The sequence below is a fragment of the Selaginella moellendorffii genome, unplaced genomic scaffold (assembly GCF_000143415.4).
Source record: "Selaginella moellendorffii unplaced genomic scaffold, v1.0 SELMOscaffold_9, whole genome shotgun sequence".
NCBI lineage: Eukaryota > Viridiplantae > Streptophyta > Lycopodiopsida > Selaginellales > Selaginellaceae > Selaginella > Selaginella moellendorffii.
The window spans coordinates 1493676-1519742 of record NW_003314270.1 but is presented as its reverse complement, the minus strand read 5'-3'; the positions used below and the strand labels follow the sequence as shown (position 1 = coordinate 1519742).

The 26067-nt window shown below is 51.9% G+C and overlaps 13 protein-coding genes across 18 annotated transcripts; 8 read left to right on the top strand and 5 right to left on the bottom strand.

The window, feature by feature from the left end:
• The first annotated feature begins 3 nt into the window (after positions 1–3).
• LOC9630946 (macrophage migration inhibitory factor homolog) lies at positions 4–907 on the top strand. Its single transcript, XM_002967871.2, has 4 exons — positions 4–83; positions 140–434; positions 503–703; positions 810–907. Exons 2-4 carry the CDS (start codon positions 324–326, stop codon positions 843–845), a joined length of 348 nt encoding a protein of 115 aa, XP_002967917.1. The 5' UTR covers positions 4–83; positions 140–323; the 3' UTR covers positions 846–907.
• A 35-nt stretch (positions 908–942) lies between these two features.
• LOC9630945 (L-2-hydroxyglutarate dehydrogenase, mitochondrial) lies at positions 943–2820 on the top strand. 2 transcript variants are annotated; one of them, XM_002967870.2, is made up of 5 exons: positions 943–1218; positions 1283–1651; positions 1731–1973; positions 2025–2264; positions 2314–2820. In XM_002967870.2, exons 1-5 carry the CDS (start codon positions 992–994, stop codon positions 2591–2593), a joined length of 1359 nt encoding a protein of 452 aa, XP_002967916.2. In that variant the 5' UTR covers positions 943–991; the 3' UTR covers positions 2594–2820. The 2 variants fall into 2 exon arrangements, with proteins under 2 accessions (XP_002967916.2, XP_024528655.1); XM_024672887.1 differs by having other exon boundaries at positions 1153–1218; positions 1276–1651.
• An 84-nt stretch (positions 2821–2904) lies between these two features.
• On the top strand, positions 2905–3737 carry LOC9633088 (blue copper protein). Its single transcript, XM_002967869.2, has 2 exons — positions 2905–3122; positions 3185–3737. Exons 1-2 carry the CDS (start codon positions 2930–2932, stop codon positions 3625–3627), a joined length of 636 nt encoding a protein of 211 aa, XP_002967915.1. The 5' UTR covers positions 2905–2929; the 3' UTR covers positions 3628–3737.
• Positions 3683–4966, bottom strand: LOC9630944 (vesicle-associated protein 1-2). Its single transcript, XM_002967606.2, has 8 exons — positions 4857–4966; positions 4713–4783; positions 4473–4554; positions 4300–4415; positions 4149–4253; positions 4065–4094; positions 3933–4010; positions 3683–3880 (listed from the first exon to the last, which is right to left on the bottom strand). Exons 1-8 carry the CDS (start codon positions 4927–4929, stop codon positions 3764–3766), a joined length of 672 nt encoding a protein of 223 aa, XP_002967652.2. The 5' UTR covers positions 4930–4966; the 3' UTR covers positions 3683–3763.
• A 484-nt stretch (positions 4967–5450) lies between these two features.
• On the top strand, positions 5451–7649 carry LOC9633087 (PAN domain-containing protein At5g03700). The gene has a single exon (XM_002967868.2). The coding sequence runs from the start codon at positions 5451–5453 to the stop codon at positions 7647–7649; it is 2199 nt and encodes a 732-aa protein (XP_002967914.1).
• A 120-nt stretch (positions 7650–7769) lies between these two features.
• LOC112345630 (uncharacterized oxidoreductase At4g09670-like) lies at positions 7770–9236 on the bottom strand. Its single transcript, XM_024672789.1, has 2 exons — positions 8742–9236; positions 7770–8549 (listed from the first exon to the last, which is right to left on the bottom strand). The coding sequence occupies exons 1-2, from the start codon at positions 9204–9206 to the stop codon at positions 7881–7883; spliced, it is 1134 nt and encodes a 377-aa protein (XP_024528557.1). The 5' UTR covers positions 9207–9236; the 3' UTR covers positions 7770–7880.
• Positions 9237–9307: 71 nt separating this feature from the next.
• On the bottom strand, positions 9308–12713 carry LOC9630943 (protein FAM91A1). 2 transcript variants are annotated; one of them, XM_024672787.1, is made up of 11 exons: positions 12618–12713; positions 12433–12566; positions 12263–12380; positions 12095–12191; positions 11927–12033; positions 11742–11864; positions 11537–11690; positions 11423–11483; positions 11023–11372; positions 9604–10969; positions 9308–9548 (listed from the first exon to the last, which is right to left on the bottom strand). In XM_024672787.1, exons 2-11 carry the CDS (start codon positions 12558–12560, stop codon positions 9323–9325), a joined length of 2730 nt encoding a protein of 909 aa, XP_024528555.1. In that variant the 5' UTR covers positions 12561–12566; positions 12618–12713; the 3' UTR covers positions 9308–9322. The 2 variants fall into 2 exon arrangements, with proteins under 2 accessions (XP_024528555.1, XP_024528556.1); XM_024672788.1 differs by lacking the exons at positions 12433–12566; positions 12618–12713 and having other exon boundaries at positions 12277–12380.
• A 169-nt stretch (positions 12714–12882) lies between these two features.
• LOC112345677 lies at positions 12883–13652 on the top strand. Its single transcript, XM_024672944.1, has 2 exons — positions 12883–13161; positions 13247–13652. Exons 1-2 carry the CDS (start codon positions 13113–13115, stop codon positions 13621–13623), a joined length of 426 nt encoding a protein of 141 aa, XP_024528712.1. The 5' UTR covers positions 12883–13112; the 3' UTR covers positions 13624–13652.
• Positions 13653–16249: 2597 nt separating this feature from the next.
• LOC9633086 (probable small nuclear ribonucleoprotein G) lies at positions 16250–16867 on the top strand. Its single transcript, XM_002967867.2, has 4 exons — positions 16250–16366; positions 16429–16451; positions 16515–16636; positions 16700–16867. The coding sequence occupies exons 1-4, from the start codon at positions 16332–16334 to the stop codon at positions 16763–16765; spliced, it is 246 nt and encodes an 81-aa protein (XP_002967913.1). The 5' UTR covers positions 16250–16331; the 3' UTR covers positions 16766–16867.
• LOC9630942 (protein TRIGALACTOSYLDIACYLGLYCEROL 2, chloroplastic) lies at positions 16765–18400 on the bottom strand. Its single transcript, XM_002967604.2, has 5 exons — positions 17789–18400; positions 17396–17725; positions 17209–17324; positions 17051–17141; positions 16765–16976 (listed from the first exon to the last, which is right to left on the bottom strand). The coding sequence occupies exons 1-5, from the start codon at positions 18314–18316 to the stop codon at positions 16878–16880; spliced, it is 1164 nt and encodes a 387-aa protein (XP_002967650.1). The 5' UTR covers positions 18317–18400; the 3' UTR covers positions 16765–16877.
• Positions 18401–18444: 44 nt separating this feature from the next.
• Positions 18445–22499, top strand: LOC9633085. Of its 4 annotated transcripts, XM_024672518.1 has the most exons (9): positions 18445–18753; positions 18811–19512; positions 19593–19694; positions 19747–19886; positions 19941–20362; positions 20430–20474; positions 20515–20563; positions 20625–21103; positions 21186–21300. In XM_024672518.1, exons 1-5 carry the CDS (start codon positions 18535–18537, stop codon positions 20305–20307), a joined length of 1530 nt encoding a protein of 509 aa, XP_024528286.1. In that variant the 5' UTR covers positions 18445–18534; the 3' UTR covers positions 20308–20362; positions 20430–20474; positions 20515–20563; positions 20625–21103; positions 21186–21300. The 4 variants fall into 4 exon arrangements, with proteins under 4 accessions (XP_024528286.1, XP_024528285.1, XP_024528287.1 ...); XM_024672517.1 differs by having other exon boundaries at positions 20430–20563; XM_024672519.1 differs by lacking the exons at positions 18445–18753; positions 18811–19512; positions 19593–19694; positions 19747–19886; positions 19941–20362 and adding exons at positions 21534–21749; positions 21806–22499 and having other exon boundaries at positions 20438–20563; positions 21186–21481.
• Positions 22500–22541: 42 nt separating this feature from the next.
• Positions 22542–23758, bottom strand: LOC9630941 (uncharacterized protein At4g22758). The gene is made up of 3 exons (XM_002967603.2): positions 23177–23758; positions 22888–23095; positions 22542–22816 (listed from the first exon to the last, which is right to left on the bottom strand). Exons 1-3 carry the CDS (start codon positions 23540–23542, stop codon positions 22662–22664), a joined length of 729 nt encoding a protein of 242 aa, XP_002967649.2. The 5' UTR covers positions 23543–23758; the 3' UTR covers positions 22542–22661.
• Positions 23759–24309: 551 nt separating this feature from the next.
• On the top strand, positions 24310–26067 carry LOC9633084 (succinate--CoA ligase [ADP-forming] subunit alpha, mitochondrial). Its single transcript, XM_024672521.1, has 7 exons — positions 24310–24599; positions 24689–24898; positions 25147–25317; positions 25394–25517; positions 25577–25638; positions 25703–25784; positions 25834–26067. Exons 1-7 carry the CDS (start codon positions 24402–24404, stop codon positions 25968–25970), a joined length of 984 nt encoding a protein of 327 aa, XP_024528289.1. The 5' UTR covers positions 24310–24401; the 3' UTR covers positions 25971–26067.

Here is a 26067-nt window from a genome sequence, read left to right as displayed (position 1 = left end):
GCCTCAGGTGCTGGTTGGACTCATTAATCGAATGGATTGGGTCGCATTTGCTCGCGACGCGCAGTGTGGCATCGCGAGTACAGGTATTGGTACTTTGGTCCCCACGGATATGCCTGGAAAGCTTCCGAATATCTTTCAGCTTTTGGCGGTACAAAGGCGAGAGACTACTACAGTGGCTCCAGGAGCCGAATAAAAAGGCCTCTTCGTGACATTGTGAGATCAAAGGCATTCTTTTCTTCGCATTGCTGCTTGCTAGTTCCTTCTCGAGCTCGAGAAGACCTTTCTTTCTCTGCCTTTGCAACACTCGCGAGGGGAAAGAAATCATGCCGATTCTCACCATTAGCACCAACACAAGCGTGGATAGCAGCACCTCATTCTACATTCTCCAGGAGGCCACAGCCGCGGTGGCCCGAGTTCTTGGCAAGCCCGAGAGTGTAAGCTCTGATCATGGATCGTTGCTCCCAGATTTCCTTGTCTAACTCTTTGTCGCTCAAACTTCTAGAGCATGATGGTGCTTTTGAATGATCGAGTTCCAATCCTCTTTGGGGGCAGCCGAGAAGCGGCGGCGTATGGCGAGCTCGTCTCCATCGGAGCGATCGCACCCGACTCGAATCGCAAAGTCAGCAAAGCTCTTGCTGGGATCCTCGAGTCCAGGCTCTCGGTGCCGCCTTCCAGGTTCTACATCAAGTTCTACGATGTCAAGGTGAGATTTTTATCATCTTTTGTCACTTCTCGAGCTTCTCTTCTGGAAATTCTCGTGATTTTTGGAGCAAACACTCTTTGATCTGGTCGTTTTCTCGATGATCCAGGGAAGCAATGTTGGATATAATGGATCCACATACTAAAGCATGAGACTAGTACTAAACTTGTAGTAGTGATAATCCGGAATAAAACCTTTACCTTGCCGAGCAAATAAATGCGTGCCAACTGGCGTCCCAATTTTGTTTCTTGGTGTTTTCTCGTGGGTCTTCGTGGGAGTGGCGAGGGATCGATGGCGGCAGCTCGGATCTTGCCCAGATCGGCGAGGAATCGCTTCAATCCACGCCAGCCGCGATGGATGAGCGCTCTCTCCGGCAAGGAATCCGATGTCGCGATCGTTGGCGGGGGGATTGTAGGGCTAGCTACAGCGCGAGAGATCGTCTCGCGATTTCCCTGGGCGAGCGTCACAGTGGTGGAGAAGGAGAAGGATCTAGTCCCTCACCAGACGTCGCACAACAGGTGATCGATCAATCGATCGAAATATTTCTCTTTCCTGGGTTTTGATTGAGCTTGCAGTGTACAGTGGAGTGATTCATGCCGGGATCTACTACGAGCCCGGCAGCGCGATGGCGAAGCTGTGCGTAGATGGAGCTCGCCGTATGTACGAGTACTGCGAATCGAACAAGCTGCCGTATGAGAGGGTGGGCAAGCTGATCGTTGCCACTGCCGAGGAGGAGCTCCCCATTCTAAAGAATTTGTACGAGCGAGCTACTGCCAATAAGGTACAAGGCATAGAGTTGCTTGATGGACACCAGGTACAAGAGCTGGAACCCAACGTTCGCTGCCTCCAAGCTCTTCATTCGCCCAACACTGGCATTGTGGACTATGCTGCTGTGGGACGATCGTATGCTCGAGACTTTCTTCACAGTGGGAGGGGTGAAATTCACACCAAGTAAGTCGCCACCATTTCTTTCTTTCTTTCTTTCTTTCTTTTGCCTAGTTTCGTGACACTAGCTCGATCTTGGGCGTAGTTTTGAAGTGAAGAAGATCGATGCCGATGAGAACCGAGGTGTGGAACTTACAAGTCAGAGGAATGAGACTGTGAAGGCAAAGTGGCTCATCACTTGTGCCGGGCTCCATTCTGACTACGTAGCACGCTTGGCCGGTGGTGCGAAGGGACCGACTGTTCTTCCATTTCGTGGGAATTATCATGAGCTAAAGCCCGAGTACCGGAAGCTCGTCAAGCGCAATATCTATCCGGTACCCGATCCGAAGTAAGTATTTTGTGTTTTGTTTCTAGAGAATTGATCTCGAGCAGCGAACAGGTTCCCCATGGTTGGCGTGCATTTGACACCTCGTGTTGATGGACGGGTGCTCATAGGCCCAAACTCGGCTCTAGCACTTTCGAAAGAAGGCTATGCATTTTGGAACTTGAACATCAAGGACGCGCTCACGTTTGCTGCTACCAAGGGCCTGTGGAAGCTTGTTCTTGGCAATCCCAAGATCGTTTTCCAAGAGATCTGGCGAGACGTCAACATTAAAGCATTCGTCGGGGAGGCACAGAGGTATCAGAATCGTCAATAATGAATAGTTCACGAACTGTTGTCGCCGCAGGTACTGCCCGAGTCTGAAAGTAGAACACACGACCAAAGGCTGGGCAGGAGTCCACGCCGTCGCCATCGACGACACAGGGAAAATCATCAGCGACTTTCTGTTCGAGAGCGGCAAAGCTGGTCGAGTTCTCAACGTAAGGAACGCTCCATCGCCGGCTTGCACCTCATCACTGGCAATCGCGACGACCGTCGTGGATCGGGCTGCTAGAGAATTCGACTGGAAGAACGAGGCGGACATTCTGGAACGAGAGCCAGGATCCGCGAGCTCGGCTGGAGGATAGTAACTCCCTCGGCGCTTTGTGCAATAAGAACCAGCCAGCCGCGTTTCACGACAAAAGCCTAGAGACAAATCGACCGAGAGGGAAGAACATGGAAGAAACGGAAAACACTACCGCGCAACATGAAGTATAAAGCTCCTCCAGCTGAAAGCGAGAGTGGACCCGCGAGAAGGACGTGGCCTGTCATACGTGACGTCGGAGCCAATTTAAAAGCGACACTTTCACAACTATCACCGTCGTGGCGAGCAGGAGTAGATTCATCTCTACGGACCAACAGGCAGAGCAAAGCGATCAAGCGGCGAGCAGGGCCACCGGTTTCCAAGTTCCAATCTCCAAGAGATGAGGAACTCGTCGCCGCTGCTGCTGCTGCTTGTGCCACTGTGGATCCAAATCGCGTCCCAGCTCGTGGGAGCTTACACCACCTACATTGTCGGGGGCGACACTGGCTGGACCATCCCAACGGCGAGCAACACCATCGTGAATTACACCGCCTGGGCTTCCAGCTTGACAGCCTCGCTCGGAGATTCACTGGGTAAGCCTCTCTCAAGCTAGCTAGCGAGCACTAAAAGAAAAGTTCTCTTTTCTTCTCGGCAGTGTTTCGATATGATCCCAGCCACACTGTCGTCCAGACCAACAATCTGACGACTTACCAGTCGTGCGACGCCACTGCCGACGACGAGACGCTCAAGATCTGGTCCTCGAGCGGCTCCAGTACCGTGATGCTCACCACCACCGGCACTACGTACTTCTTTTGCTCCGCCGACGATGGCTCCCACTGCCGAGACTCGGGAATGAGATTCGCGATCCAGGTTAGCTTTGGCCAGGGACTGCCAGCCACGCCAAAGGCTGCGCCTTCTCCCCAGGATGGAAGTGACGACGGCGACGACTTAAACTTTCCCAACTTTGATAAGTTTGCTCCGCCACCACCGCCACCATCACCACCGGCGGACTCCTCCGCCACCGCCCCCGCCTCGCTTCGGGGCTTCCAGCTTGCGTGGGTTCTAGCAGCGGCGCTCGTGCTTGGCCGGCTTGCGTGACCTCTCTCTCACACACACTAGAGAACACAGGATGTAGAAACATCTGGGAACGCGGTGAAAAGAATTTGTAGAGTCGATTATATAACACGCAGCCTGCTTTTTGGAGTGCATACCAAGTCCGAAAGAGATACTACTGCTATGTGCCAAGCAGGAATCCAAGCACAATGCCAAGGAGAGCGACCAGGAGGACTACCAGGACGGAGAATCCAGCGTTCTGTGCGGCCGATCGGTTCCTGTTTGCTGTCAAACTTTCCTGAAGAAACAAAGCTACAGTCGCTGCAAGCAACGCAAGTTTCATGTGTTACCAGTTCTTGCTGCAAGCGTTGGCTCAATGCAACAGCGGCGTTTCGTTCTTCCGAAACGGTTGTCAAAGCCGCATTTACCTGCAAATAAAGTGAGCTAGGACAACGAGGAAAATAAGGAATGACAGCTCAAACCTCTTGGATTTTCTCCTTCAGATAACCAGCCTGGAAGAACGGCGGAAGAACGTAAAAAAAAGTGAGAAGCTGATAAACACTTACGTCATGAGAATTCGGCGGAGCTCCATTGCTCGTTTCTTTCGCAGGGAACGCGAATGACACCCTCATCTTGGTCTCGAAGATCTCGTTCCCCAGGTCTTTTGTGAACTGCATCGCCATCAAAGCTGCGAAGAGAAAAATCGCCACGACTTACCATTTCCTGGTTGATGTCACTCGCCAGGAATTCATCCGGAGCAACAACACTTTGGATCAAAAACTTGTCTTTGCTCTGCCCGTCCACCGGTTTTCGATGTTGTGCTCGCATAGTAACTGCAACAAGTTTCTCTTATGGAAAGAGCCAAGATTTTTATACAGGCAGAGGATTACCACTAATTTCAAGAGCGCTCCGTGGTTGGAGCACACCCGTGCTGGGACTTACACAAAAACTCTTGGGAGATGTTGTTTTAACCTGCAACAACAAACAAGAAATCCTCGGTCAAACATTAACTATAACAACAAGCAAGAAATTCTCGATCAAACAAGCACTAACAAGAAACAAGACACTCTCGATCAAACAAAAACTAACAGCAAACAAGAGATTCTAGATCAAACGAAGAAGCTTGATACCTTGAAAGCAACATAATGCTTGGTGTCATTCCCCAGCTTAAGCTTGCACGACAATTGCCGATCCAACTCGACTGTTCATCGCAGCCGCCAAAAAAGAAAGATTCAGATCCAGAACACAAGCGAAATTCCGCTAGATCCACTCACACGGGAACTGCAACTCGCGAGGCTCCACACGAAGAAGCCCCGCACCGTCGGTGGAAGCGCTCTCTACAGCCATGATCCGCAAACCCTAAAGCCAGCTGTCCAACCCCCAAATCCTTCACAAAACCCTAAAAAGTGTCAAATGCCACGTGGTCAGCGGGTTTTACCATTTCCACATATGGCGGGGTTGGTCTTTTAAAATCCAATTGCCACGAGTCAAACGGCGCCCCCGTTTTGTTTTGTTACTGTTTTTCTTTTCGCGATTGGTGCGTTGACATTTGACCCCGTCCCGTCCGGGGCAGCAAAAGTCAACGCCCAAGAAGCAGCCTTTTTTTTTCTTTTCTCGCGCCTGTTGGGTGGCGCATCTCAACATTAATACAGCCGGAAAGAAGGACAAAGAAGCCCGCTATGGAGTTGACACGAAATTGCCAATGGCTGACTTTGGTAGCCCCGAGCGGCCTATGGTTGGGCTCGCCCGTAGGTCACGCACGGATGATGGATCATTGCTGGCTCCTGATGTAATCGCTCGTAAGTTCCCTCGAGATCTTTATTTGTCCTCGTCCTCTCCTCTCGCCGCTAGCGCTTTCAAAGCACAGCATGGAGAGCCTCGCCAAGCTCTGTTATGGCGGCCTCATCTTCTTCCTCCACCTCCATTCCCCCGCCGCGCAGAGCGTCGGCTCGGTCCCCAGAGGATTTCGCTTCAGCCCACCAGCAGGCGCTGGAGATTTCTCGGCCTTCCTCGTCAGCTCCAACAGGGACTTCGCCGCTGGCTTCTCGCGAGATCCAGCAACAGGATACTTCGCGCTCGCCGTCGCTGGGATGAATGCCAATTCGCAGCCGCTCGACACCATCTGGATGGCCAACAGAGACGATCCCTTCCGTGCTACCCCGGAGCTCCTCTTCTCCGGCTCCCTCCTTGTCACCATCCACCAAAACGTCCAGTGGAATTCCTCGTCATCCACCACTAGTCCCTCTTCCTCCTCGAGCGGAGACTTTCTCGAGCTCTTGGATTCCGGGAACTTGAGACTCGTTTCTCGATCGTCGTCGTCTAGTCCTCCAAGCGATGATCAAGCTGGCGTGGTGTGGCAGAGCTTCGATCACCCAACAGACACGCTGCTCCAGGGCCAGAACTTCACCCAGGCCATGCGGCTCGTCTCCTCCATCTCCAACCAAGATCCACGCTCCGGATCCTACTCGCTCCAGCTCCAGGGAGATCGGATACTCCTCCTGGCAGGCTCCGAGCCATACTGGACCGAGGCCGCGCTCAAAGAGCACGACAATGGCACCGGATCCACCATCTACATGCGAATCCAGCCCGAGGGCTACATCGGCCTCTACCAGAGCGAGCAAACTCGCGTCCACTTCGTGCCATTCTCGAGCTTGAACAGGGCGTCCACGAATTTCACCCGGCGAGCTCGCCTGGATCCCGATGGAAACCTCCGCGTCTACTACTGGCAGGGCGGCCGGATGGTGGAAGACTATGCTGCTCTCCGAGATCCCTGTGAGTTCCCGGATTCTTGCGGAAGCTATGGCATCTGCTCTTCCGAGCTCCAAAACAAGAGCTGCAAATGCCCGGTCGGGGTAACTGCAGATGGAAACTCCACCATCGCCTTCCTGCCTGTGGATTCGCGAGACGCCGCGAAAGGATGCCGGAGTGATGCCGCGGATGCCAATTCTTGCATGGAGACTCGGTCCAAGAACTCGTCAGAGGATGATTTCCTGATGATCCAGGGCGTGGACTACTTCGCGATCCGATTTGTCGTCGCGGCATTTGGTGTATCCACAGTGACCCTGGAGGAATGCCGCGCCTTGTGCCTCGGGAATTGCTCGTGCAAGGCCTTCTTCTTCCGGAACGATTCCAGCGTCTGCTTCCACACGGGTTCCATCCGAAGCATGCTGCCCAGCTCCAACCCGCACAACCTGGGATTCATCCGGATCGCCAAGAGAGGCCGATCGCACCATACCTCGAGAGCCCTGCAAATCTCCATCCTCGTGCTGGCTGTGCTCTTGGCCATCGCCGCTTTGATCTTCGCCTGCTATTACCGCCGATCCAGACGAAGGGACGAGAACAAGGGCGAGGTGAATCACCACTCGGACGAGGAGGCCTTCTTGGAGACGATCTCAGGTCTTCCCAAGCGCTTCCCCTTCTCCGAGATCGAATCCGCCAAGAACACCCGGAGAATATCGGTCGTCCAGCTCCAGGGATGCTCGCCGCGGGAATTCCAGGCCGAGCTGGCCGACATCGCTCGCCTGGGAAGCCACTCCAACCTGGTGGCGCTGCTCGGCTACTGCATCCACGGCAAGAAGCGCTACATCATCTACGACGGCAGCACCAGCGGCAGCCGATCGCTAGACGAAATCCTCAAGAACCCTGGATTGGAGCACCCGACCCTGGAATGGAGCGCCAAGAAGGAGATCCTGCTGGGAATCGCGAGAGGCCTCGCCTTCCTCCACGCCAATGGAGGCGTCCACGGCGATCTCGTCCCCGGGAACGTCCTCCTGGACCTGGATCACGGCGGGAGCTCGAGCCCTAGGCTGGCGCGCTATGGCCTGGCCTCCCTCATGCGCCGGCCGCCCCCAAACCCCAGCGATGACGTGCGCGCGTTTGGCGCCATTGTTGCGGCGCTGCTCGACGGCGGCGATGGCGCGCCCGCGGAAGATCAACGGCTGCGCGAGATCTGGAAGTGTTGCGCCCTGCAAGAGGCCGTGCTGAGGCCGTCCATGGCCATGGTGGCCGAGACGCTCTCCTCTATTTTGCCGCCAAAGGCATCGTTTGGAATCCAAAGTTTAAATTAGAGTGGGTTGTGTTAAACTCGGACTAAACCTGCCCTAACCTCGACTAGCAAGGATTAGGGCATAAACGTGGGTTGGAATATGACTTATACTTCGAGACACTGTAAATTTTTGTTGTGATAGTACGGTCCAACTTTTTGTTTAATAATACGAAGGTGATGGTTTTATTTTTTTAATAGCACGTCTAAAGCACGGTAACTGTTATTTTTGAAGGGGTAGTACCGACGCATTGTCCTAGGACAGTGAAATCGTCTTGTATCCCGCAGCGATGGAGTCTCTCACCGCGCACAGCACCGCCTGCGTCTTCTTGGCCTTGTCGTGCCACCCGCGCTCCACCGCGCCGCCACCGCGCTTGATCCCGGACACGATCCTCGCGAACTCGCGCACCATGGCCGCCTCCTGCGGCACCTCGTTGTCCACCACCACGTCCCGCGACTCCAGCCGCCACGTCAGGTCCATGTCCGCGAACCCGGCATTGGACAGCACCCGGTACGCAGCCCGCGCGTCGCTGAAGGGTATGACGAAGTCGTCGCACGCGAGCGCGCCCGTCGTGCCCTGCACCGTGACGTGCATCGTCATGAAGGCGTGGAAGGAGCAGCTAAATGTCGCCACTGTTGTCTCGTCCTCTTCCTGTTCGTCCTGTTCGTCCTGGCGATTCTTTTTTATCCACACCATCCTCGCGGAACAGGCGGTGATCACGCCGCTCCCGTTGATGGTGGCGTTGGGCAAGGCCGTCACGAGATCCGGGAGGCGGTAGTCGAGCGCCCACAAGATGGCGCGGATGCAGTACCAGCCGATATCGCCCAGCGCCCCCAGCTCGTCCAGCCCGGCTTTCACTCGGATGTTGTTCTTGAGGAAGCCCGGGAAGAGGATTTGAGCCGGGAAGCTGAAAGTCGACCGGACCTGTGGAGTTAAAAAAGTAAAGAAAAAAATGAGTTTGGATCACGATGAATCAAAGATGGTGAAAAAAGACAAACAGAAGGAGCCAAATGAACGCTACAGCAAGCTCAAAAGATCTAAAGCACTGTAGCTCAAGAACACCTGGCATGGAAACAAGAAGCGAAACAGAGAGAACTTTCGGAAGGAGAAAAGTACCTCTTTGATGTCCCCGAGAGCCTGCAAATCCTTGTGCATGCGCTCGGTCCGCGGGTGATGCATCCACATAGTCCCGTCCATGAGCTGCAGCCCCTTGCTCTCGCAGGCGTCCACCATCTTGTCCAGATCCTCGTTGTTGAGCGACAGTGGCTTCTCCAGCAGAATGTGCTTCCCCTTGGCAGCCGCTTTGAGCACCCATTCCAAATGGAGCCCCGTCGGCAGAGGAACGTAGACGGCGTCCACGGCGTCGTCGTCCAGGAGTTCATCGTAGCTGCCATAGACTTTAGCCGAAGAGGGGAATCCGTTGGCTTTGGCGAACTCCTGTGCCTTTTCCAGGGACCGGCTGGCAATCGCGTAGAGCTCAACCCCGGCCCCTGCTAGTAGAATTGCTCTGGAAACCTTTCTGGCAATGCTTGCGCATCCCAGGATGCCGAGCTTCACAGCGGGATTGACAACCTCCCCCATAGCTGCTGCTGCTGTCTGGACCCCATAAGTCGAAGATATATATATATATATACGATCGCTGACCCGGTGTTGACCCCCGGAAGAAAAAAATTGACCAGAGAAACGGAGAACTAGACTTATCTGTGCGACGGTGTTGGAGCGCTCGCCCGAGCGACGAGACTCGGAGCAAGGCTGCCTTGCAAGCACGGGGCGATGTCCAGAGGCAGGAGACTGGTGCCGTCGAACACCAAGTTTACGCCCGGAAGAGGGACGTCTCCTACGTCCAGATCGTCGAGAGGGTCTGACTTGCTTGCAGAGGACGGCTCGTTTGGTGAGTGATCGATTGGAGCAAGCGAGAAAGCTCTGCATGACAGAATTTAGTCGTGCCTGAAACAAACGGGCTATAGTTTTACACTACCTCAAGATATCTCCGTCGAAGCTCATCATGCTGGAGTGCCTCCTCCTGCTGCGTGGGTTCTTCCTGGGCGACGGGCTATCAGGCTCCGCAAACGGGTTCCACCGGCTGCTAAAGTTGACAGTAAGCTCTGGCCTCCTGCCCGTCTCAGTCTTTTCTGCCGTATAAGCAAGCTTCGCCACTGGTCCATTTGCCTGGTACTCTCCAATAAAGTCATGAAGCATCTTCTTCAGCTGCTGCATTGCATCCTGGTGCTTCGGAAGCGAAAACAAGTGGAACAGCTCGCAAGAAACGGCACCCTCGCAGACAGCCTTGCACAGCTCGGTGTCGGAAAGAGGCACTCCGAACTCCACAGCCTGAGGGACCCAGCGCACACTGTCTTCGAGGCTTCCCACCCGCAGGAAACGAATGTATCCAACAGTCTTCAAGCTGAGCTCGTCTGCAGACTCCGCATACGACTGGAGTGTCTCGTCGTCGCTGCCGCTAAGGTGACTCTTAAACCTGTCTTCGCTTAGCGGAAGTGGAACGTCCACCGTGACAGGAGACGAGTCCGGCCCTTCTTGAAAAGGCTGCACGAGGACTGCTGAATGCCTCAGCACCGAATTCAAGCCATGCAAGAGAACTGCTCCCGGAATCATGGTCCCCTCCAGGCGGCCACCTATCCCAGCAAAAGTAGACCCGTCCCACGTCCACACTAAAGCCTTGCTGCAGCCTGCCAAAGGTGGTGGAAGCAATCGCAGTCGTAGGCCTCTTAGAAGAACGACAGACACGGGGCCACACTCGAAGACAGTGTACAGAAGCAGCTTCATCCACGGCGTCACGGCAGCTCGAGATGGAGGACCGAAGTGCACTGGACCCGCCGCGTTATACGAGGCAACTAGAGGTGGACAAGCCAGCGGGATCATAGAAACGACGAAGCTGTAGTCTCGCTGGAAGAGACGTTGAAGCGTGGCTGAGGCCAGACTTGCCAGGCTTTCACATCGAAGAACATCCACTCTGTAGTATCTCTTCCCTTTCCCCCGGACAATTCCTGCCAGCCCCGTGTCACTTGACAAGCTAAGCCTGTTGGCGGTCGTCCCTTGCCCGTTGATGAAGGAAAACTCTGACTCAAAGTCTGAAGCGTTCTCTAGCTCTCCATTGACAACCCCAGGACCTGCCTCCTCTAGCTCGTCGTCAGTGTCTGTAGCTGTTCCTCCGGACCTTAGACATTCCAATGCGTAACGAAGGCTTAAAGCATGGTCGACGAAATGCTGAAGCTCCCCCTCAAGCTTTGTACTTTCTAAAGATTTCAAGTCGCTGCAGAATTCAGCAATATTGCTGTCACCGAGCTTACCAGCCTCATATAGAGTCACCGCATGATTTTTCAGCCCTGCACACGTTCAGAAGCCGAGTAAATCGGAGATACACTAGCAAGGAGAATACCTGGTGAAAAAGATCCCATCATGAGGTACGATGTCATGTTTGCGTCTATTAAAAATGCAACTCGAATTCCGGACTTGGAACGGGGTTGGTCTCCTCCACCTCCGTCGTGTGACGGACTCTGACCTCCTGGACTTGTAAAGAAAGAAAGACCTTCGCCCTCGCTTCCAGGTGATCCGGGTTGATTGGAGTCATTCAATAGTGCTGCTGGATCGAGCATTTTAGTCGCCCATCCAAGGCGACAGGCAACCGAAACGGCACCTTCTAGCTGATCCAGATCGACCTGTAATGTGGCTGCCAGTTCGGAAATAGTTGCGTGTTCACTTGAGGCAACGAAAACGGCATACAAAATTCTGTACAACACAAAACTAGACTCAAAACCACAAGAATCCTTATAACTTACTCCTCAATAGGATCCTCGTATGACTGTTCTCGATTGGAGACAAATCCTTCCAAGTTCGATACTGAAGAAAAATCATTCTTAGGACAAGAGGCTGCAAATGAAGAAAACAATAACCTTGAAAACGGTCATCTGGAAGCACCAGAATGTCGAAGTAGACGAGTCCCCTGCGATACAAACTCCGCACGACCTTCGGATCAAACTCGCAGTACAGTTTTATGTCCTCCTTACAAACCTTGTCGATCACGTACAGCTCCTCTGGAGACAATTTCTAAAAACAACAGTAAGCTCTCTAAGAAAACAGCTAATAAAGAAACTATACCCGATACTCCTCCAGAGAAAGATTAACCACGCAAACAGTCCACCATGGTTCTATAGCAATATCCACCGGCACGGTCGGCAGCATATCTTTCACAATAGACTTGTTCATCTTCCACATAAACTTCTGCAAAAGTAGCAACGTGAAATACCTTTCGAAGAAAGTGAGGAACGTAATCACTAAAATACCTTTCCTCTAGACTTATTCATGGTATCTATAAACTCGTTTCTTCCTATCCCGGTCAATCTCAGAGCATCAGCCGCACTAAAATTGGGAATACTATCGTATGGTTTCTCTGATGATCGCAAAAAAAAAAAGGTAAAACCACTGCCACTACGAAAGAAGAAAATCCTTACCGTTTCTCATCACCTCGTAAAGCATATCGCAGTAGTATCGAAATGGAGAAACTCGCATGAGTCGGCATATGTTCTCGGAGAGGTGATACGGGAAAAGCTGTCCAGAGAAAGCAACATTGTGTGAGAAAAGAGTCTCTCAAATGATAACGTGAAGGTTGGAATGCACACCGCAAGGTTCTTACGTAGGTAGCGCATTAGATCGTCGTAGTACTCGCCTTCTCTACAGGCATTCCGAGCGTGGCATTCGCTCCACTTCAATCGCTTCTTGATGCAGTACTCTTTGATCCTGCGAGCCCAAGCTTAAAGCCTAGAACTGGAAAATAGAATCGATCGCTTACTTTCTGTGCCAGTCATCCTTGGAAGCCATGAAGAGCTTGAGACGCTTGGGAAGATTTTCCCATGTCACTTCCTCTTGGATAGCCTTGACTATGAGCTGCTCTTCCACATTCGTGGTGAGACGATTCATTGCGATCTGTGAGGAGAATCACGGTGAAAGCCCCGGCCAAGCATCAAAATATCATACCAGATCCGCGCGAAACGATCCTCGCCGCGATTCGGAAAGATCACGCGCGCGACACCGAGCTAGAGCGCATCAAAACGACGATCCATCCCAACAACTCGCTTGTAGGGTTTGGGGTTGAAAAGAAAACGCGCAGGTTTGACTATTTCGACCCGGAAAATGCCACCCGATTAACGGCCCAGATTTCCTGACAGTGGAATAAAAAAGAATCTTTTGGGTTCAATGATACTTTTGTTAAGTTTTTCCAGGTTTATGGAGTAATACATTCGTTGCGCTTGGCAGGATTCGAGCCCGCGCGTGAATTTCAAATGTCAAGAACGATTGGAAGCAAGAAAGAGTGATCGTTTGCCTCTGGATCCAATCTCTAGGGTTCTTCTATCGATCGCCAGGAGCGGGAATGGCGAACTGGCGCATGATTTTGGAGCTAATGCTGCTGGCGGCGGCTTCCATGGGTATCGTCGCAGCGGCGCTAGCGCGCCTCCCGTTCTATGGCGACGGATGATGCCCGCTGCGATGCTTCCACGTGGGCAAATCGCATTTCGAGACGGTACGATCTACTCTCTAGCTACGGTATGGCATGGCGCTATACCCCTGTTTCCTCCAAGGATCTCTCTGACTGGGAATTGACACAGTCACAGGCAGCACTCTCTCTTTCACGCTTCTCCTCACAGGAAGAACAGTGTGCTTCTTCGATCCATACGCTTTTTCTATCTTACCGTGCTCCCTCGGAGTCCTACCTAGGAGATCGGCGCATTTTCTTCTCTCTCCTGCAAATTGCTCCACTGCCACCACTGTCCTGAATCCTGATGATCTGCCACCGCTGAGCACTGTCACGCAGCCCGTATATCTTTTTGGGTGGCACCGATCCTCCTCCAGGATCGCTTGCTCGTCGTTTCCACCCATCCAGAGTCAAACGACAGCTTTGTCAATCGATGGAGCGATGGATCACTCGATCTGGCTATTGCTTTCTCTGGGTATTTACAGCGAGCGCGGAGCTCTTGCAAATTAATCAAATCCTATCTAAATGAATTGCCAGCACCCTTTTGGAAAGACCCACAAGCACGAGAGAGAAAAGAGAAGACACCGAGAAGGAACAAGCTTTGCGATCGATGGGTGGATCGATCAACACATTCCACTACGGAATGGGACGACGACTGGGAAGCTCCAGGGACTGCTCAGCAAGACGATCCCACACTGGCTCTCCTTGGTGGACAGGCCGATCATGGCCTGGATGTAAGCCCTTCGCAGCTTCTTGAGGAACTCGAGCGGCGAGAGCCAGCTCCATCGCACGCGGCTGCAAATCCGGAGCCTCATCCGCCGCCACCGGCTCCTCCTTCGCGCGTGGTAGCCCGCCGATCCCACCCGGAGAGGCACACGCCATGAATTGCTGCTGGACGATCGAGTGAACATCCTCCTCGTTTTCGACCGCTGGTGCTGCTGCTGTTCTTGAGCTCTTGAAACTTGCTCTCCTTTTTGTTCTTCTTCCTGCTCCTCCTCCTCCTCCTCCTCCTCCTCCTCCTCTTCGATGTAGCTCTGGAACAAATCTACCGGATCGTCGCCCCCGATCTCCTCCTCCTCGTGGATCTCGTCCAGGCGATGGTATGGCAGCCGCGTGAGCTTGATCTTGCTGATGAATCTTCTGCCGCTAGCGAGACCGCTGCTGGCGCTGCTTGGAATGGAAGGCACGTCTGCTGCTGCTGCTTGCGCTGCTGCTCTCCCCATTTTTATAGAAAGATGCGATCCGACTCACAGGAAAGAAGAACAAACGAAGAAAGAAGAAGGGACAGTGTGCGTTAAATGCCTCTTGTCTCTTGGGATTTTTTTTCCCCCTCTTTCCTTTTCTCCTTGTGGGGGGCAAAGAACTGGGGAGCTCTGCTACTGCACCCTTTTGAGACACTGCTCACTGATGCGGTGGACTAAAGTCTCCTGTCTGACTTTGAATTGAATTGGATTCCTGGAGAAGAAAGCACTACCACCATTCACGACACTCACTCAAATCACTCCTCCACTACTGCTGGCTGGGGAGATCTTTGCTTCTTCTTTTCTTCTTTTTTTCTCCTTTGTTTTCTTTCTTCCAAGAAGAAGGACAAACTTGCAATTAAAACCATGCACACACCACCAGCCTTCCCAGTGTCCAAAGAGGCCACAGAGCTTTTGTTGGCTGCCTGGCCCTTGAGCTGGGGCTGGGGCTGGGGATGTTCTTGCTCTACTGCTATTCTACCACTGAGCTCTCTGGCCTCTTTGTTGGCGCTGGACTGTGAGGAAATCTCTGTGAGCGAGAGATTTTTAAAGGCTGTAAAGAGATTTTACAAATCTTCTCTAGACCACCACAAGCTTTGAATGGTCGATCATGAAATGCGCAACAAGGACCACTCACACACAGGGGGCTGTAAAGCAAAATGTTTTGTATGGTGAAAGGAAGTGGGATCTTAAAGAGCAGGGGGAAAAGGTGGGGAGAGTGATTGATCACGATCGACTTTGCTCTAACTTTCTATCACGACAATACAAATACCGGCATGTTTCCTGTGACGAAAGCAAAGTTTGGGGCTCGCAGGAAAGAAAGAGCGGGGGAAAGAAAATGTCGATCCACCAACCAAAGTGGTGTTGTTGTGTGTGATGCCGAGACGATTGGATCGGGAATTCCGGAAGAACACGAACATTTCACTCTCTGTTTTTTTTTCTTTCAGTGGAGGAGATAAAGACGAATGCGAGGGAGAAGAAGCAAGAAGAGTCCTAACATACGACTGGGACTAAACGACGGATCCAATTAGGTCGCCATAGCCACCACGTCCCTTCATTCACTCTTTCTCTCCCCACTCAATCAGTGTGTAGGGAATTGGGGCTTGCTTGTTAGCACGGAGAAAAAGCCGACACAGCGAGATGAGTGACCCGTGGTGGACTGATCATACATACGTTTCTTTCTTGTCAATAGAGAGACCAGTGCGCATAGCCTATATACTAAAATCCCAGAAGGAAGTACAAATCTTTTGGACGGACCCTTCGCCCCTCAAGCTTCGTGATTAACAATGGTAGATTTCACGGTAAAAGGTCGAGATTTCTATAGGCTCTCTGCCCTATGATCCTTCTCCAGGACCACAAGAAGAAAAAGTTGGCGGGAGCTAGAACGGGGCTACGTTGGGTTTTCTGGGTTAGAGGACACAACATGCAAACACAAGCACGAGCCTTGCATGCCACCGCCCCTGCAAACGCTGGCGTGTACAACGGTGGCACGTAAGAACCCTAACCGACTCTTCATTTTTCTAGGTTTTGTGGAGATTTGCAAGATCAAGCTTGCATGGCTCGAGCGAGGGGATTTAGATTCGTATCCCGGCTGTGGGGGAGAGCTTGTGGAGTGAGGCGCCCCAGGCTTATAAAAACAGGCATCGCTTGGACTTCTCCCATGGGACACTCCTAAACAATGGCGCGAGAGAAGGTTCCCGGTCAATGAAATGATGGATGAGCAACCAAGCTTGGTCAGAGAAAATTCACGAAGAATTGTAAGATAGTCAAAGGCCCTTTGGAGCCATTTTGATCACCAAAAACGAGAGCTCTTTCTACAAAAGTGCATTGATCAGAGAGATTCCCATCGAAAGTGAATGCAAGCTAAAAACCCTAAGCCCTAGGGCCGTTTTTGGGTACTCTAACGGCTGGGATACTGCCACGTAGCCAAGATCATTTTTTAGGGTTCCTGGCGAGGGAAGCGAGCGCCAAAGCACCATGAGCAAGTCTGGGCAGCCGCCGGATCTCAAGAAGTAAGTGTAGAAGTTTTCCTCGGGCCACTGCTTGACTGATTTCCTTCTTTCGCCGACGCTAGGTACATGGATTTGAAGCTTATGAGTGAGTATTCTCTTCTTCCGAGTCTTTCGTTATGGTTCTTTTCGTTTCCTTTGTTTCTGACAGTCAAGCTCAACGCAAACCGAGTTGTGGTGGGCGTGCTGCGAGGATTCGATCAGTTCATGAATCTCGTCCTGGACAACACCATGGAGATCAGTGGCAACGAGAGAACGGAGATTGGCATGGTGGTAAGTGGTAGCAAAACTCTTTGCTCGAGCTTTCGTCACACCTTTTTCTTTTTACTCTCCCAGGTGATCAGGGGAAACAGCGTCGCCATGATCGAAGCTCTGGAACCTGTGGCGCCGAGAGCGCAGTAGAGGTTTTTAGCTCTGGAATTTTGTTAAAGCCTCTCGCAAGCAAAGAACCAAGAATTGTTTTCATCTTTGCTGTTGAAAAAAAAAAACCGTAGATTCTTCTTACTTGGGTTTTCTAGTCTGCCACGAGCCGGCTCAGCGATTGAATGAGCTGCTTGAGGTTGTAGCGTGTTCCAGCGTCTCCTGTCAACCCACTGATGTCCTCGCTAATGCTCTGGACAAGATTCCAAAGGCGACAGAGATGAGATCCCTGTACTGTTCTATCGAAATACAGAGCTTTTTCTTTACCTCGATGTGCTTCAAAGTTTTTGTTAATGTGGAGACCGACTGGCGAAGCAGCTCCGTGTTCTCTGGCGTCAAAACTGAGCTGTTGAGCTTTCTACAAGAAAAAACTGGATAAGCTTTAGTGTGGCAGACAGGAGAAAGAGAAAAAACCACTTTGGCACCTTAAATCTTCCCCGGCCTCCGCTGCAACTTTTGTCAGCTTCTCGAATTCTTTAAGAAGCCCGCCATCTCTGATTTCCTTGATCAGAGGTTCCATGTCGCCAGCCATTGATTGAACCTGGGCCAGCATCACTTTGTTAGACAAAAATCCACACTTGGGACTAGGAAAACTGGGAAACAAATGCCTACCTTGGCGAGAAGAGGCTTGGCTTCTTCTACCGCCAGACTCATGCGCTCGCCAACGTCGTAAAGCCTCTTTACTCCTTGTGCGTCTATCTGCTTCGCGAGTTTAGTGCATATCCCGACGAGTTCATCCAGACTGACACCTTGCTCGCCTCGAATGCTTTCCCGGTCGCAAACAATGAGGCCTTCGCCTTTGCAGTCTGGATGAAGGGGACCGACTGTCGGACTGGGAATGGGATGCTGCGGCGTGATATCAATCAGCGTCTCGCTCACCAAGCCCGACTGGTTCACTTCCACGAGCGCGTTGCGGGGGATCACCAGGTTTGCATCGACAATCTAAAGAGAAAAGATAAGAACAAAAGAAAACACCAAGGGAAAAAAACCGAGGAAGAAAAATACCTGGACTTCCACGTCGAGCTTCTCCAAAGTTGGCTTGACACGAATCACAGTCCCGACGTCGACACCGCGAATTCGCACGGGAGTCCCGACAGTGATCCCCCAAGCCTTGGCAAACTCGAATGTGGCAAAGTATTTGCGAGAGCGAGCTCTCAGCTGTGTGCCTTTGACCCAAGCCAGCGTGAGCCCGAGCAGCACGATTCCACCCAGAAGAAACAAGCCGAGCCCGGCCTCCCACAGGCTCTTCTTTCCAAATCCAAAGTTACTCAGAGGATGCGAGATTTGGTTCCACATCGACCGGGGAAAATCCAGCAGCGCCTTGAGGCTGCTCTTGGATTTGCGCTGCGGCGGCGGCGACGGATTCACGGCCCGCGGCTCCGAATTGCTCGCTCTGATAATCCGCCGCTGGAATCTGTGATTGCAGAGGATTGTCAGCGGATCGAAACTGCTCGAGAGCCTGCGGAGAGATCTGGCGATCGGCCGGCATCCTGGAGGCGCGCATGCTATCGAAAGCGCTGTTGGATTCATCATAGCCGCATCTAGAAGAACCCTAGCTGGGGAGGAGAAGAGGAATGCCGCATACCGGAAAATTGGTGCTCATGCTCCATTGGCATTATAAACCCTATTTTCTTTTTTAGGGTTTATGCATGGCAGCGCTGGTTGGATTGCCGCTCCTCCGCTGCGGCGGCGTGGATTTCGATCGCTGGCCGAGTCCGCGGCATCGAAATGCAGCTGCATTTTCGGTAAGAATGCCGGCGCGGAGGATCTGCGCCGCGGCTCCCAAGCACAGGAATTTTGCTAGGAAAAGCGACAATGCCTGGAACCAAGCGCTCCAGAACGAGGCTAAGAAGAGGAATGGAAGCTCTCCTCGTCCTAAACAGAAGACAGAATGGAAGAAGAAGAAACCTGTGTCCAAGGATGTGTCGGGAATGTTTATAATCGATCGAGAGGAAGTTCTTCAAGAAGAAGTAAGTTTCTCCATCCCAACCTCCTTAGAATTCTTGTGACTCTCGTTTTCTTGGCAGGAAATAGTCCCAACACCGGCTTGGAATACGTTTGCTAGCAACAGCCATGGTGTTTGGAGAGGAGTCGGAGCAGTTTTTTCTCCAGACACAGCAGCGGTGGAGCCAGTGGGTCTGGGTGGTAGAAACGAGTATCTCTACGACTGCCGGATCGTCAGTTTCGTGGAGTCTGTTCCCGAGAAGAGAAGCATCGACAGGGAAGTGCTGTGGAATTTGCAGAATCCTTACGCTAGCAAAACACAGGAGAGGGTCCAATCACAAGACGAATTGATTGAGCAAGATTTGGCGATAGAGGAGGCAGGATTAGATTTGGAGACTGATAGTGGTGGCGAAGAAGGTTCTGTAGAAGATGGAGCCTCGGACGAAGACGATGTGGAGAGAGAGGCCGATGGGACTAGTGGTGAAGAAGAGTTGACGGACGGTGATGGAGAATTTGATGATAACGAACAGGAACTTGATGATGACTTTGATGACGATGAGGATGACTTTGATGAAGATGACGAAGAAGAACTAGATTCGGACGATGTTGCAGGGGCCGAAGATCCTGAAGGAAGCTCTTCTGAAACTGAAGGTAGTACGTCTCAGGAAGGAAGTGTCGAACCGTTTACTTTATGTGAACTCAAGGCCAAGCATTCATACGAAGGCATGAAGGATGTGATGGAGAAGGAAACAATCGGCATGGAGCCGGGTCTTGTGTTCTTTGAGGTAAAGCCGGCCTGTTGTTTGTGTCAAGTAACAGTTTCTTTTTTACTCCCTCTGCTCTTTTTTTTTTCTTTTTACATCAGGACGGAGCTTTTTCTCGAGGACCAACACGCCTGCTCAGAGCGAAAGATGACACAACCATTGCAAGAGGCTACTTTTACTCACCAACGCACAAAATAGAGCAGGTGAGTAGGCATTTTCTCTTGGTTCCATGTTTTGAAAGCCGGTGTTTTCAAGTGTCTAGTTCGAGCTGGGCATAAGCGGGTGCGGATATGTCACACGATCTCAGTGAATGACGAAACAGACGAAGTGGAAGTCTTGCGCGTCGCTGCGTACGAGGAAGAATGGCTAGGACCTGTAAATGAGCAAAGCTTCAGGTAAATCAAGTTCGCAGTACATTCCTGGCACTGATGGCTGGTTAACTTGAAAAGGTCATCGAGCAACCCCGAGCTCAAGTTGCTATCACAGCGCTCACGCCTCCAATCAAAAGACTTGGTCGGAACTTGGAAGGTGTTTGAGATAAATTCTTCAGTCGCTCAACAGCAGGATAGCGGAGTATTCACTTGCACAGAGTTCAAGAGGCGCAGGAGGATACCAGCGGCCAGCAGCGAGCAAGAACCGGCCGTGCTGTGGCTGCCAGGCGACATCTACACATACGTCCATTTGACCACAGCAGGCGTCCTGAGAATCGGTGCTGGCTGGAGATTGGAAGAGAAAACGAATCTGGTGATTGAGAGAGACTACGATCCAGACGGCGAGCTACTCGGAGCCCGGGCTCAGACCGAAATACTGCTCTAAGTCAACGATAGGGGGACACGGTTCTACTGTCCATGTCAACAACATAAGACTAAACGTGAGGCTCCTCTTTTCTTTTCCTTCGGTGTCTCGTAGCTGACTTACCTCTGCGATTGTGATTGCAGAACAATAGGAGAATTTTCGAAAGGACGCACTGCCCAGCTGTTAAAGTGAGTTTCTTTAACCTGGGAAAGGAGGACAGCCCTAAAGTAGTGCTGCTGCCGGCTACTTCCATCAGGAGTTGGGCGTTCTGGGCAAGGTGAAAAATTTCTAGTGCAAAACGCTGTATGGCAGATAGCATTTTGATTTGTAACTTGCAGATAGTATTTGACATCGGACATAGCTGGATCGGAGTAGTTTGGAGACAGTTTTCGGGTCCATGCTCTTCCCGGGTCCATGATTCTGATCTCCGACAGGTTGGGTAAAATGGGCGTCGGCCAGAAGACTGTGCTGGCTGTGAAAAGCGTTTCTGCGGGATCAGAGGCCTGGAGCGAGGATAAGTTTCTTCCGGGAGACGTGATCGAGCAGCTCAGAACCGGAAGCCAGGTGGTTGCTGCTGTAAAATCTCCTTTTTCGGGAGGGAAGACTGGCTTTGGTCGAGAGCTCCGGAAACTTGCTTCTGCAAAAGAAAGGATCTATGTGAGAATTTCTCGGCAAGGGAGGAGGCTAGAAATCACTGCGTCTGTGGTTGCTGAGGAGTCTGTGCTTCGAAAGCATTATGCACTGGCAGATTATGAAGATAAGAGCTACACGGCCACCTTTATGGATGCTACTGAAGAGGAATGCGCTCTTATTCAGGGTAAGGCCTTGCGTTTTTAGCAGTTGCGTCGAATTTTCAACTCACCAGTTTTTGTTTTTGTTTTTTTTTTTTCGATTTTTAGACCAGACGCAGAAGGTTTTAGAAGGCAGAGGCAAGTCCAGAACTTCCAACACACAGATGAGAGGCTGCGTTATTTCGTACGCGTGGCAACAAAAGATGCAGCATTTTCTTCCTCCTCCAAATTCGTCGATTGTTTTCTCACTGCTCGTTATGCCGTTTAAGCAAGCTCAACTGGGAGCAGGTTACAACGATGTCGACGACACTTCAGCAAGAGCAATGGCGTGGCTGTCGGCTTCACAAAAGGTAGGAGTACCTATCATTTTTGTGAACATCCAAACAGAACCAATTCTCAGACAGGTAACTGCCTTTAGTAGCAAGTTAAATTTTCTTAACAAAATTCTGTTTGCAGGGCTCGAGTGCCAGAGGATTTGGCGTGGCTGGTCAAGAAGAGGCATCGAGTGTTGCAAACTCGGGAAGCTATACTGTTCACGATGAGGCTGGAAGCGATATAGGGGTGCTGAGAGGAGTTCGTCTGTGGTTCGCTCCTGCTGCATCAGAGTTGGCATTGAATCTTGTTCCACATGAAAGCGAAAGACTAGGTGTCGGCATCAGTCACACCGAGGAGGTATGCTGGATTTATTTGTTTTTACTGCTCTTTGTTTATACGTCTAGAACTTCCAGGGCTTTCTCTACGTATCATCGGTCGAATTTGGAACTGCAGCCGACCGTGCTGGACTAAAGCAACTGCATGATTCCGGGCGTGCAGCCGGAAAGCTACTAGTGATTTCCCGGATTACTGGAAGAAAAGTCGCCCCCTGGATGGTGCAGTCCTCCGGCGCCATTCGCTGTTTCGACACGCTACTGATCAGCGAGATCCTCTCCTTGCACAAGCAGTCACTGGAGCCGATCCAGATGTTTGTCATGCTGTGGAACGGCGTCGCCCTCCTGCCGCGTGGAGCCGACGGCGTCGAGTCGGCACTCTCGTCCAGCGATTTCAGCAGCGACAGCCTGCGAGTTTCCAGGACAAGGACGAGCTCGAGCTCGTCAAGGGTGGTGAAGTGGCAGGACAGCGGCGACTCGGGCAATCACTGTTCCGTCCGTTACGAAAACGAGGATTTCTCCTTCAGCTTGTAGACGGGTGGTAGGGGCAGTGGAGAAGACAAGGACATAAGAGACAGGGACAGAGATAGAGATGGATTGGTGGACGGTGCAGTGGGAAGATGATCGACCGACAAGTTTGACCGCAGTGGTGGTCACAGGTACATGCAAGAATTTGATTCCTGGCAGCTTCTGGAAAGCAGGCGTGGGACCGTTTTCGGTCTGGGATCATGCGAAGACACGAGAATTTAAAAAAAGGCTCGGCACGATCAGATGATCAGATGGGATTTATCACCACGCACGACGTTGGAGACTTATATACACAAGAAATGGTTTCGTGTGGATTAGATGGAACACAATGGGCGGAGATGGCTTACGCTATAGACCAACCATTCACGGCAAATATCTTCTTCTGGCTTTGCCTTGCGTTGCGGTTGAGCTAAACCAACGACTTGATGCCAGTGACGTAACTCCACCAGGATTTGGAGGTGGAAGAAGTCTTGGACTCTTCGCCGCAGCTGTTCTTGAGGGTAACAGGGCACAGGACGAAGTTCCGGGTTCCCATGTTGGCGATCCGATCGTCTGGCTTGAGTGCTGACAAAACCAAGCGGCAGGAAACGTTTGGTGAGACTGACACTTCCACGAGCAGAAGAGATGGGACGAACCTTGGGAACTGAACTGAGAATCATACAGCTCGAACTCCCGCGTGCTACGACCGAGAGCTGGAACACGGCCTTCGTGTGCGTACTTGAGAAGCGCCATCTTCATCACCTCCTTGACGGTGGCGTCGCTGGTGACAACCATCCTCAGAGGGCCCGTGCTGCCGAGAACAGTCACAGTTACAAGGGTCTTCTTGGTATCAATCGGCATCCCCTGGAAGGAGAAGAAGGAGAAGCTTTGAGCGACGAAGAACCGGAAGAAAGAATGGAAGAAGAACCAGAAGAAGAAAGGTACCTGGAACTGATTGAAGAGCTGAACGAGTGCGAGATATGGAGTATCCTTGGTGCCGTCCTGCCGCTGCTGCTGCTGCTGCTGGGATGCGTCATGGATCGACGCAGCGGACTGGGTCCGAGTGGCGACCTTGTCCATGAAAGCTTGGCCTTGGGCGGAGTCCCACGAGTAGGAGGAGCCGTAAGGCGGATGCACAGGATGGTGTGGCCGTGGAGGTGGCAGCTTGGAAGATCTGGGAGTATGCGAGGAGCCATCCTTGTGTGGTGGGCTCTTCTTCCTCTTGCTCGGACAGCGCGAGGTGGATTGCGAGCGTGAGGAAGACGGCGACATGGACGACTTGGGTAACTTACGGGGCATAAGCTGCTCCATTCTTGGCCGCCGCCGCCGCCGCCGCCGCGAGCAAGAGGGTCACTGCTCGAGGGAGTGGAGAGTGCAGCGACGAGCAGAGTCCTGGGAGACTGGCCGCTGGTGTGATCATCAGCCCGAGAGCTTGGGGATTGGATCCTGGCATAAAGTGGGAGCTGGGAATGCGTGCTCTCACGCAACAAGACACGGAAGGAATCGAGCGAGTAGCGAAGAAGACGAGGAGACCCAAACCCGAGAGACCCTTTATCCTATGCGACTGGATGAGATCGAGCAAGCGCCAGTGGCCATAGCCAAGTTGCTGATTGCTTGCTCGAGGAAGGAGGAGGAGAAAGAGCCCTCTACGAGAATGGTTTGTGAGAAAGGGGAAAGAAGAATTATAAATGCGACTGCCACGTGTACCGCCGCCTGCGTTGCCGCGTGGACACGTTCTGTGACGTGGATGCCCTCGTGGACAAAAACACTTGTTAGCGCCATTGGAAGCCACACACACGGTAACACGCTAATCGCTAGAGACCAAATGGAGAACGATCCAGCGAGTGAGGGTTTTGGCAGTGTGTCGCTCGATCACAAATGGGCCAGGGGAAAGAATCTTAGCAGGGACTGTTTGTTGCCTTGTTCCGATTAAATCGTGTATCACACCAACATTGTCCTCTGTGGCGTGTCGGATCGATTGATTGGCCACTCATCCTACAAGGACGACGCAGTTTGGGCACTAGCGCGTGTAGGATTGAAGGACTCGCAAGACTCTCCAGGACCCGAAGTAGAAGACGACGCTTTTAGGGTTCTTGGCGATAAATTAGGGATTTGGAATATTCTCTAGGAAATATGCTTTGAGAGGAGGAGCCACAGGGAGGGCGGGGCGATGAGATCGGCGGCGAGGAGGATCGCGGCATTCGTGGAGCGCAGCAACAGCGCTGGATCGCAGCGCCGGGGTTTCGGGAGCTCGGCGTCCACGCCCGCCGTGTTCGTGGACAAGAACACGCGCGTCCTCTGCCAGGGCATCACGGGCAAGAATGGGACCTTCCACACCGAGCAGGCGATCGAGTACGGCACCAAAATGGTAAGCCTTTTCGGGATTTCTAGGTCAAAGAGGGAAGATCTGGGATTGGAATTGGGATCGATGGATTCGTGTGTGCTTTGGTGGTCCAGGTCGGGGGCGTCACTCCCAAAAAGGGAGGCACAGAGCACCTAGGGCTCCCGGTGTTTAACTCGGTGCACGAGGCCAAGGCCGAGACCAAGGCCAATGCGACCGTCATCTACGTTCCGCCCAAGTTCGCAGCTGCCGCGATCATGGAGGCCGTGGAAGCCGAGCTCGATCTGGTGGTTTGCATCACGGAAGGCATCCCACAGCACGACATGGTACGAGAGTTTTTTTTTCCTTCTTCTTCTTTAGAGTTGTGCTGTTCTACTTGGAATCTTTTGTTTCCTGGAGTCGTGACTGACTAGTAGTTTTGCTTCTAGAGCTTGGTTTGTGTGCTATGATTGACTTAAAGCTCTAAGTTTTGTTCTCTGGGACTTCTAAGTTTCTTCTCTACAGCTTGGAGTGCTCTACATATGACTTTGAAAGTTTATCTTTTCTAATTTCTGAGTATACTTTGTTTTGACAGGTTAAGGTGAAGTCTGCCATGAAATCCCAGAGCAAGACGCGCTTGATCGGACCAAACTGCCCTGGGATCATCAAGCCTGGAGAGTGTAAGATCGGAATCATGCCGGGATACATCCACAAGCCGGGTCGCATTGGCATTGTTTCTCGGTCCGGTACACTGACTTACGAAGCGGTACTGAAACATTTTCTCGTTTTATCAGAGTTAGCTTATGTGACATCCTTTGCTTTTCTCTTTTCTTCTTTTGCAGGTTTTTCAAACGACTGCTGTTGGTCTGGGCCAGTCGACCTGCGTTGGGATCGGAGGCGATCCATTCAACGGAACGAATTTCGTGGACTGTTTGGAGCGTTTTGTCCAGGACTCACAAACGGAAGGTATTACGCTCTCTTATTTACGCTGCGAGTGTCGGTTCAAGTCCTTTCCGCTTTGCCAGGCATTATTTTGATTGGAGAGATCGGTGGAACCGCGGAAGAGGATGCTGCGCAATTTATCAAGGTGAAACTCGATCTCTTAATTTGTATAACGCCTTGGACATAACTTGAGGAGGAAACTCTTGCAGGAGAGTGGGACGGAAAAGCCTGTAGTGTCCTTCATTGCAGGATTGACAGCCCCGCCTGGGCGTCGAATGGGTCACGCTGGAGGTAAGCTTGAAATCTCAAGCATAAAAGATAAATGGTGTGTTCCTTGCAGCTATAATCTCGGGAGGCAAAGGCACGGCCCAGGACAAAATCAAAACACTGAAAGCTGCGGGAGTCACGGTTGTAGAATCACCAGCCAAGATTGGTGAAGCGATGCACCAGGAATTTAAGAAGCGAAACATGCTTTGACAATGTCGATCGATCGAGAGAGAGAGAGACGAGAAATAACACACTATTTTTTGTTCTCCATTTTGATAGAGTCATTAAATACACTGTTTTAGATCAA

What these genes read in the sequence shown, in the direction of transcription:
- LOC9633086 (XM_002967867.2), top strand. Translation starts at nt 16,332, where the DNA reads ATGAGCAAGTCTGGGCAGCCGCCGGATCTCAAGAA. An exon ending in CATGGATTTGAAGCTTATGA is followed by an intron (nt 16,452 to 16,514) that starts GTGAGTATTCTC and finishes TGTTTCTGACAG; the next exon opens with TCAAGCTCAACGCAAACCGA. An exon ending in GAACGGAGATTGGCATGGTG is followed by an intron (nt 16,637 to 16,699) that starts GTAAGTGGTAGC and finishes TTACTCTCCCAG; the next exon opens with GTGATCAGGGGAAACAGCGT.
- LOC9630941 (XM_002967603.2), bottom strand. Translation starts at nt 23,542, where the DNA reads ATGGAGCAGCTTATGCCCCGTAAGTTACCCAAGTCGTCCATGTCGCCG. An exon ending in AGCTCTTCAATCAGTTCCAG is followed by an intron (nt 23,096 to 23,176) that starts GTACCTTTCTTC and finishes TTCTCCTTCCAG; the next exon opens with GGGATGCCGATTGATACCAA. An exon ending in TTCTCAGTTCAGTTCCCAAG is followed by an intron (nt 22,817 to 22,887) that starts GTTCGTCCCATC and finishes TGGTTTTGTCAG; the next exon opens with CACTCAAGCCAGACGATCGG.
- LOC9633088 (XM_002967869.2), top strand. Translation starts at nt 2,930, where the DNA reads ATGAGGAACTCGTCGCCGCTGCTGCTGCTGCTTGTGCCACTGTGGATC. An exon ending in CTCGCTCGGAGATTCACTGG is followed by an intron (nt 3,123 to 3,184) that starts GTAAGCCTCTCT and finishes TCTTCTCGGCAG; the next exon opens with TGTTTCGATATGATCCCAGC.
- LOC112345677 (XM_024672944.1), top strand. Translation starts at nt 13,113, where the DNA reads ATGATGCCCGCTGCGATGCTTCCACGTGGGCAAATCGCATTTCGAGAC. An exon ending in GCAAATCGCATTTCGAGACG is followed by an intron (nt 13,162 to 13,246) that starts GTACGATCTACT and finishes GAATTGACACAG; the next exon opens with TCACAGGCAGCACTCTCTCT.
- LOC9630942 (XM_002967604.2), bottom strand. Translation starts at nt 18,316, where the DNA reads ATGATGAATCCAACAGCGCTTTCGATAGCATGCGCGCCTCCAGGATGC. An exon ending in CCAAGCCTCTTCTCGCCAAG is followed by an intron (nt 17,325 to 17,395) that starts GTAGGCATTTGT and finishes ATGCTGGCCCAG; the next exon opens with GTTCAATCAATGGCTGGCGA. An exon ending in GAGGCCGGGGAAGATTTAAG is followed by an intron (nt 17,142 to 17,208) that starts GTGCCAAAGTGG and finishes TTTTTCTTGTAG; the next exon opens with AAAGCTCAACAGCTCAGTTT.
- LOC112345630 (XM_024672789.1), bottom strand. Translation starts at nt 9,206, where the DNA reads ATGGGGGAGGTTGTCAATCCCGCTGTGAAGCTCGGCATCCTGGGATGC. An exon ending in CTCTCGGGGACATCAAAGAG is followed by an intron (nt 8,550 to 8,741) that starts GTACTTTTCTCC and finishes TTAACTCCACAG; the next exon opens with GTCCGGTCGACTTTCAGCTT.
- LOC9630944 (XM_002967606.2), bottom strand. Translation starts at nt 4,929, where the DNA reads ATGGCTGTAGAGAGCGCTTCCACCGACGGTGCGGGGCTTCTTCGTGTG. An exon ending in CTCCGCCGAATTCTCATGAC is followed by an intron (nt 4,095 to 4,148) that starts GTAAGTGTTTAT and finishes CCGTTCTTCCAG; the next exon opens with GCTGGTTATCTGAAGGAGAA. An exon ending in AACGCTTGCAGCAAGAACTG is followed by an intron (nt 3,881 to 3,932) that starts GTAACACATGAA and finishes TTGTTTCTTCAG; the next exon opens with GAAAGTTTGACAGCAAACAG.
- LOC9630945 (XM_002967870.2), top strand. Translation starts at nt 992, where the DNA reads ATGGCGGCAGCTCGGATCTTGCCCAGATCGGCGAGGAATCGCTTCAAT. An exon ending in CACCAGACGTCGCACAACAG is followed by an intron (nt 1,219 to 1,282) that starts GTGATCGATCAA and finishes TGCAGTGTACAG; the next exon opens with TGGAGTGATTCATGCCGGGA. An exon ending in TATCCGGTACCCGATCCGAA is followed by an intron (nt 1,974 to 2,024) that starts GTAAGTATTTTG and finishes AGCAGCGAACAG; the next exon opens with GTTCCCCATGGTTGGCGTGC.
- LOC9630943 (XM_024672787.1), bottom strand. Translation starts at nt 12,560, where the DNA reads ATGAATCGTCTCACCACGAATGTGGAAGAGCAGCTCATAGTCAAGGCT. An exon ending in TCCAGATGACCGTTTTCAAG is followed by an intron (nt 11,484 to 11,536) that starts GTTATTGTTTTC and finishes ATTTTTCTTCAG; the next exon opens with TATCGAACTTGGAAGGATTT. An exon ending in GATGGGATCTTTTTCACCAG is followed by an intron (nt 10,970 to 11,022) that starts GTATTCTCCTTG and finishes GAACGTGTGCAG; the next exon opens with GGCTGAAAAATCATGCGGTG.
- LOC9630946 (XM_002967871.2), top strand. Translation starts at nt 324, where the DNA reads ATGCCGATTCTCACCATTAGCACCAACACAAGCGTGGATAGCAGCACC. An exon ending in TTCTTGGCAAGCCCGAGAGT is followed by an intron (nt 435 to 502) that starts GTAAGCTCTGAT and finishes TCAAACTTCTAG; the next exon opens with AGCATGATGGTGCTTTTGAA. An exon ending in TCAAGTTCTACGATGTCAAG is followed by an intron (nt 704 to 809) that starts GTGAGATTTTTA and finishes TCGATGATCCAG; the next exon opens with GGAAGCAATGTTGGATATAA.
- LOC9633085 (XM_024672518.1), top strand. Translation starts at nt 18,535, where the DNA reads ATGCCGGCGCGGAGGATCTGCGCCGCGGCTCCCAAGCACAGGAATTTT. An exon ending in AGGAAGTTCTTCAAGAAGAA is followed by an intron (nt 18,754 to 18,810) that starts GTAAGTTTCTCC and finishes TTTTCTTGGCAG; the next exon opens with GAAATAGTCCCAACACCGGC. An exon ending in CAACGCACAAAATAGAGCAG is followed by an intron (nt 19,695 to 19,746) that starts GTGAGTAGGCAT and finishes GGTGTTTTCAAG; the next exon opens with TGTCTAGTTCGAGCTGGGCA.
- LOC9633084 (XM_024672521.1), top strand. Translation starts at nt 24,402, where the DNA reads ATGAGATCGGCGGCGAGGAGGATCGCGGCATTCGTGGAGCGCAGCAAC. An exon ending in CCAGGACTCACAAACGGAAG is followed by an intron (nt 25,518 to 25,576) that starts GTATTACGCTCT and finishes CCGCTTTGCCAG; the next exon opens with GCATTATTTTGATTGGAGAG. An exon ending in TCGAATGGGTCACGCTGGAG is followed by an intron (nt 25,785 to 25,833) that starts GTAAGCTTGAAA and finishes TGTTCCTTGCAG; the next exon opens with CTATAATCTCGGGAGGCAAA.
- LOC9633087 (XM_002967868.2), top strand. Translation starts at nt 5,451, where the DNA reads ATGGAGAGCCTCGCCAAGCTCTGTTATGGCGGCCTCATCTTCTTCCTC.